At 37.8% G+C, this 7,625-nt stretch overlaps 1 protein-coding gene across 1 annotated transcript in view; it reads left to right on the top strand.

Moving 5' to 3' along the window:
- LOC106524856 (copine-8) overlaps positions 1-7,625 on the top strand; it is an 84,836-nt gene that overhangs the window by 16,551 nt on the left and 60,660 nt on the right. The window contains exons 2-3 of the mRNA XM_014018850.1: positions 5,312-5,352; positions 7,182-7,228. Coding sequence (XP_013874304.1) covers positions 5,312-5,352; positions 7,182-7,228 — 88 coding nt within the window. The remainder of the gene's footprint in view (positions 1-5,311; positions 5,353-7,181; positions 7,229-7,625) is intronic.

Genomic DNA, 7,625 nt, shown 5'->3' with positions numbered 1-7,625 from the left:
GGGTCCTCCGGAGGACCCGGCCTGTCGTTTTGGACACAGCCAATGTTATCTTAGCACTTGAGCTAATCCATGCCAATGTTATCTTAGCACTTGAGCTAATCCATGCCAATGTTATCTTAGCACTTGAGCTAACGCATGCCAATGTTATCTTAGCACACTTGAGCTAACGCATGCCAATGTTATCTTAGCACTTGAGCTAATCCATGCCAATGTTATCTTAGCACTTGAGCTAATCCATGCCAATGTTATCTTAGCACTTGAGCTAACGCATGCCAATGTTATCTTAGCACACTTGAGCTAACGCATGCCAATGTTATCTTAGCACTTGAGCTAACTTATACCAATTGTTATCTTAGCACTTGAGCTAACCCATGCCAGTGTTATCTTAGCACTTGAGCTAACTCATGCCAATGTTTGCACTTGAGCTAAGTTGAGCCAACATTTTATTTTATTTTATTATTTATTTAATTTTATTTAACTTATGCTAACGTTGCCTTAGCATTTTAGCTAAACTGGGCTCACGCTGGCTTATCAGTTCAATTAACTCGAGCAAACGTTGCCCTTTCACCTTTTCTTACCCGTCCTCATGAAAACGTAACAAAAATAAAAATATAACTTGGCATGAGTTTATTATTACAGATTTTATAACTATATGTGGAAAAAAATTATACTAAAAAAAACAATGAATCTTTACCTGTTTTAGGCAAGACTGAATATCATGTCAGCTGAATTCTTTTAACAGTTTTTGTGTTTTCACTCCTTTTTTTTGCACCAGCTTTTAATTTGCTTTAAAAAGGTCAAGTTGAGCATAAACAGGAAACTGTTTTTCCCAACCCGACTCGTATCACATTTCAGTTCTTGTTGCCGTGACTGACAGCTGTCACAGGTGAGGCATCCGAGGCACTGCCAGGACAGCGGGGGGACCGGATTGCCAAACTTTGCCTACAAAGGTGGAGGGAAGCAAAGTTTGACTGCAGCCTGAGATCAGCGCTGTCACATATTTGTGTTGGAAAATTTCCACGTGTGTATGCAGCGCTGCAGCTCCGCTTTAGAACCGTGCAGCTGAGATTCTGTGGCGGCCTTGAGAGTAAAATACAGTTTTCTGTTTAACTTGGACGGAGAAATTTCACACCCAACTTCACTGTTTTAGATTCAAATGAGAAAACCAGGAGGATTTGTTAATTTTCTGTGCATTTTTAGGTGTTAAAGCATTGTAGGAAACACGTTCACCAACTGAGACAATTCTAAGTGGCAGAAGCAAGAAAGCTGTTTCCAAAGACGTCATAATCAGCAGTATTTGTGTTTATGGCAAAAATACAAAACTATTTTAAGTCCCGTCGTGTTTCTTCTCGCAGACCTCTAAGTGACTTGGACGTCAGCTTTTGGACTTAATGCTTCCTGCCCCTAGATGAAAAGAGAGGAAAAGAGACAGGGCCGTGACTCATTCACATTATCCTCTGAAGTGGAAGTCCTGAAAACGTGCTAACGCACACGCGGCGGGGTGGGGGGTAGCCCAGGAGCTCATTTGAAGTGCCACCATGTGTGATGTGCTCTGAGCAGTAGYCGGTCGTACACTGTGCAATATCAGAGTCCTGCTTAAAGCGGAAAAAAACGATGTATTTTCAATCTTAACCCAACTCAGCAGTGGGAAATTTCTTCAAACTTACAGACAAATAATTGCTTTTTTCAAACGTTTTATAAAGGAGTTAAAAAATGTGTTTTCCTCCTTCAACACTAATTAAATGAAGTGAAGAAGCTAGAAGTACTAGACGTTCTCTTGCAGAGCTAACAGGCTGATTATACTGTAAGTCTTTTAATTTTTACATCGCAGGACAAAAACTCCTCCGAGCTCATCTAAGACTCACGGCAAAGATGTTTCTATAAAAAGCAAGCGTAAAACATCTTACACCTTCTTTAAGGCCGGTATTAAATGGGACAATAATCCAATGCTGGCAGACCAGTAATTATACACGTCACATCAGACGGCAGTGATTCATTTGGACGGTCAGATCAGAGGTGGTGCTCGACCTTCTCCTTGCCCCTCAAAATGATGGACGTTGTTTGAAAAAAATCTTCCTGCTCTCATTATTTCTCCATTTTTATTGCAGTAAAGATATGAGGTGTACTTAATAGCATTTCCTTCCTGAAACTGTCTTATCTTTTTATTAGTTTAAAAGAGGACTATGAACTAAGATAATTTACTTTTACGGGACAAAAAGAAGATAAATCTTATTTGTTTCGTAATGTTTTCTTTTGGCATATGGAGAGTTGTAGTAATAAAAAAATCCCTAAAACTGTAACATTTCTGGTGCGTTTGTTTTTCACACGCACCAAAGTTTTTTAATACTCTGGAAGTTTTTGAACGGCTGCAGTAAATAGTTGTTCTGCGCTTGTGCGAGTTGCTGAATGTAGAAAATGACACATCAGCTAGTGTTTAAAAGTCAAAGAGCGTTTCTGAACTCAGCAGGAGTTTCTGAACTCCAGTTTTATCGGGAGGAAATCCTTGAATAAGATCTTCTCCCTGCGTCAAGGGCACGATAATTATCACAGACAGGAAAGTCTGCAATTCCTCCCCGAGTGCTGTCAGCGCCTCGAGAGCGAGATGCATTCAGCAGCGGCGCTAAGGTCAGGAACCGAGCCCACGTACTCCCATAGATTTAATCACTGGCTGGGCTTCACATTGGGGGGAGGAGGACTGCAAATCTTCCTGAGATGCTGCAGAACTTAAAAAAAGTGTCTTTGTGAAATCAGAGAAAAGCCTGAACGTCAATAATTCAGACTAGAACCCATGATGTGAGGGTCGCAGGTGGATTGCGCAACAATGTGTTGTTTGTGGCAATGCAAAAATAAATTAATGCAACCTTTTTGAGTCTGCAGCAACATGAATAGTGAGGAAACGGAGAGTTAAAAGAGGTTTTTTTTCTTCTGTATGTTTAAATCACGAGGTCACCACTAAAGCGAGGGAGGATTTCGATGGCTGTGAAACGYCATATTTCTGTGGATATTCAGCACCATTTTGGCTTTTTTTTTTTGGTGAATATTTGTCCAGAAGACCATACCAGCTGCTTTATTTTGATCAAAAATTCAGTTTAAAACAAAATGACTTTCATAATCCAAACAGTCATCATTTTTATGATTCTTCAACGTGCAAGCGGTAAAACCGTGACATCTCCCATCTTCTTGTATAATTGGGCGCTCCGTTGCACCTACTGTATGTCTCGTACGGACTTTTCCCGCTCAAGTAATCCGCTCTGGCAGCTGTGGGCAACTCGATGCAGATACGAACAGATTTACACAGACAATAATAATAATAATAATAACCACTCATGGACGTAAACGGGTCAAACAGTAGAAATAAGAGACTCGTTTGTGTCTGTGACGCGCAGCAGCGAACTGCCAGGCAGTCCTGGATGGAAAGATTTATTTATCTTTAGTTATTTTTATCTTTTTAGWTCTGAATAAAGAAAACATTAGTTGTGCTTTTATTTACTTGACCTTTTAAGAGCAAAAAAAATGTGCATTTGCTACACTGTTTTATTGTTTGAATTGGCTGTTTGATGCTGTGAAAACAGGGATCCTATGAGAAAATCCAAACAAAWAATATCTTACCTGTTGCACAAACAACCTCAGTTTGGAGGAAACTTGGAAATAATCATAAAATTATAATTATCTTTAAATCAGAGTTGTTTTAAGACGTCTACRCCCAATCTGCTTTAGCGTTTGCCCCTTCTCAGATTAGCCGTTAGCTCCATTAAGGTCTACCTACAACAGGTAAGATATTAATTGTTTAAAACTTTTACTAAATCCCTCTTTGACAGATCTGATTTTCTCTCTCGGTCGGCCGGTCGCCGTCGTCCCAGCAGCTGCCACCCCTGACAAATGTTTGAATCGTTATCACGTAGCTGAGGTTGTGTTTTCAGTCATTTCTCAGCCTGTGATTTGACAAATGTAAGACAGGAAGTGAACTGAAAGCTTTCCTGACACGTGCACACGTAAGATGGATCACTGCGTACAGGTGGAAGTGGACTCCAGGGGAAAACATGCAAGCAAATTGTCAAATTCTTGCTTTATCTCTAAATTAATTGAAAATTTAAAGATTCTGCTGGTCCCTGTGTATCCCATTAGGCAGTTTCATCATCTATGATTCATCTCTTACTAAAAATTCAGATTTAATCATCGGCTCTGGCTCCACTTTATAAATCTGGCCATTTGATTCTCACCTCATTTGTCTTTTGGGGTAACAGAAGATCATCAGGGTTGTATTATCGCCCAAATGTTTTTCAAGCATGAAATGAGGAACTATAAAAGTCTGAGCTCGTCATTGAGCCACTTTAGTTAACTGGRTGAATTTTTTCATTTTTGTCGGGTTTCAGGTGTATGGAGGTAAATTGGAGCCATAAAGTTTGTTTAAAAAATAAGTTTTGAAACTAAATGAAAAAATTTTAAGCTGAAAATTTTTTTTAACTGAAATAAAATTTGAAACACTGAAAACGTTAAAGTACTTGGATCATATAATTCAATAGGTATGGCACGTTGTATCATAATAAATGAGGTATGGAAGGCTGTTGTATTTAATCAGTGTGACATGTCATAGTAACATAATTAACATTTGCCAATAAATGAGGTATTGCAGGCTGTTGTGCTTTGTAATTAAAAAATTCTGTAATTTAAAATAAAATGTGTTCGGTTGTTTTATCATATAATTAACAAAGTATGGCAGTGCAGCTGTCATATAATAAAAAATTTGGCAGGCCATTGTATCATATTGTAAATGGCAGGTCATTATGTCATAGGGTTTAAAAATGTGGCATGCTGTTGTATCATATAATTAACAATGTATGATAGGCCGTTGTCATATAATTTAAAAATATGTCAGTCTGTTGTATMATATAATTATCACATGTGCCAGGCAGTTGTCGTATAATTAAAAAATTTGGCAGGCCATTGTATCGTCTAATCAGCAAGGTATGGCAGGCATTTGTGTCAATTTAAAAAATATGATGGGTCATTGAATCATAAAACTAACAATGTGTGGCAGGCTGTTGTATCATAAAATCCAAATATATGGCCAAATATATTTGGATAAAATATCCAAATATTTATTGTTTTGTACTTTCAAAATTATTTTTCAGTTTCAAAAATGGTTTTTTGAACAAACTTTATGGTGCTAATTTAGCTCCATACAGGTGAGACTGCAGGACTCGTCTAAACTTTGAAAGATTCTGGAGRAAAATGTTAAAGTTGCTAAAAATGTGTCGATATTGTGTCTTAAATTTTTTTTAATTTATTTTTGTCTTTCGTGTCTTCACAGAAACCTGCTGGACATGGACACCTTCTCCAAATCAGACCCAAGTAAGATAACTTTTCTCCACATGATGCGTTTTTATTGCTCCTCTTCACGGAAAGGCCCATCATTTTTATTTTTATGTGAAAGTGATTTTCCCAGTAAGGTCCTGCCTGAGGCGAGTCTGAAGCCTCTCCTTAAAGATTTACAGAACTTCCTCTCCTCTCCACGCTGTGAAAATACGGATATAGTGTCAGCGCCAAGAAATTAAAGATGGTTGATCATATCAGCATCCAAGGGGGAGAATACTTCTTATAGTCACTGTATATTATATAGAATCTACATTTTCTACATCAAACTTGTCGTTTTGAACACATCTTGGCTCCTGTAGTCTACATGACAACCTGCTTCGGCTGGATGTGTGCGAGTGTGGTACCTGTCCAAAAATAATGAGCACATTTTCAAACCATTYGCTGTAATGACATGTAATCATAGCCGCCGAAAAAGACCGCCCCCGAAATTACAGAATGTTAGCTCTAACGGCACCGGCAGATGRACGTCGCTCCGAAAAGAAAAAACAGCCACGCTTCGAATCATCCTGCAATTTAATTTCTCAAAAGTAGGATTTATCCCCAGAATAACACCTTCACTCGCAGGGGTTATTATTATTATTATTTTTTATATCCTGAACTGTTATTTCTGTAACGGTGCAACATAAAGTCAGTAAAAAGGGGTGTGTCAGCACATCTACAGCAGAAAAAAGTGAGTCAACTTGTTGATGAGAGCGAGGATGTGATGCTGACTGGAGGTGGGAGGGTTTAATTTTGGTAACGTTTTGGCTAACGTTCAGGCGGTATTTGTGCTGAGCAGCACTTATTATGCTGAGCGGCGGTGACTTCAGTCTTCTGATCTGAACCTGGCTGACAAGAAGGAAAGAGCAAGATGGTAAAGGAGGGGGGGACGAGAAAGTGTTGAACACATAAAAATATCTAAAGAACAGCGAGTTAAAAATAAAAGCTCTGTTGAATCTGAGCCAGCAGTGAGAGAGAAAATGTTTTTTTTCCTCTTTTCTCTCTGCCCGAATGTCGCCTACCTGTTAGATATTTACAGGAAGCTGAGGATGTGTGGTTTATTCTTTAATCTGTTACCTGGAAATCCTTTAAACGCTTGAAATTATGCTTGTCTCAACTTAAATACAACGTTCAAAGTTCTGAACTATCACTATCTTACCTGCTGCAGGAGATCTTTGAACTGTTGCAGGTTGGAGAAATATAGCTTAATTTAGTCCTGACCTTTTTTTTTTTTTACATTTAAAGCTTCTCTATATTATGCTTTTTAGTTATTAACATAGATTAATAGCAGCAGCAGCTAGCCATAGCACTACTGGGGCAGCATGGAGGACTTCAAGCAGAAATGTCATGATATTTTTCAGCCCAAATACAAATAAAATGCAAAAAAATACAGTTTAAGAAGTAGCATGAAATGCTAAAGCATCTCCAGTCCACTATGTTTTTGGATCCTGCTCAGACTAGCCATTTGCTCATCATTGGTTCTGAATTAAACTGTATTTATCCAAGCTGAGGTTGCTTATAGAGCTATCTACAACAAGTAAGATAATAAACGTTTAACCCCACTTCAAAATATCTGAAAATTTCCTGAAGCTCTGAACTTCAGGAATAAAACTTGTAGTACTGTTTTAATGATTTTTATCTTTTATAAAGTGATTCTGTTCAGCTTTTCCTATAATCTGCCAAATTTGTAATAAAATAACTTTTTCAWTCTCTGTTAGCATGTTAATTATCCATAAACCACCACAGCTGCTACGACCTGAATAAATGTGAAAATTTTTTGTTAATGATTGATTCTAATAATTTTGTTTTTCCTCCGTTCTTCACAGTTTGTGTTCTCTACGCACAAGGGATGGGCAACAAGGAGTGGAGAGAGGTCAGTGAGAGTTTTATTACACATCCGACACATTGCCTTTCTGGATCAGAGGCAACAGAYGCCAAACTTTATGTAGAAAGTGAAACTCTTTCACGTCTCTGCTGTTTGTTTATTCAATGCTTACTCAGCATTCTTACATTAATGATTAATCTATAATATTCTCAACCCTAATAGACTTTTTGTGTTAATATTCATTAATTTACCTGACAAGAAGTGTTAGAAACAACATATTTTGATTTATTTGCTGAACCACAGGTGGATGACTTTTTTATTTTTTATTTTCTGAGGTTATAAATAATCAAAGTTGACTCTTAACTAAAGAATTTGCATTTCCTGTGAAAATGCATCGTGAATGCTTATTGCTGAAATATTTTTGCTGAGAACTGCTGTATGAAGG

This window comes from Austrofundulus limnaeus, unplaced genomic scaffold (genome assembly GCF_001266775.1).
Source record: "Austrofundulus limnaeus strain Quisiro unplaced genomic scaffold, Austrofundulus_limnaeus-1.0 Scaffold204, whole genome shotgun sequence".
NCBI lineage: Eukaryota > Metazoa > Chordata > Actinopteri > Cyprinodontiformes > Rivulidae > Austrofundulus > Austrofundulus limnaeus.
Note: the sequence above shows the minus strand (reverse complement) of the source record. Positions and strands in the feature narration are given on the sequence as shown.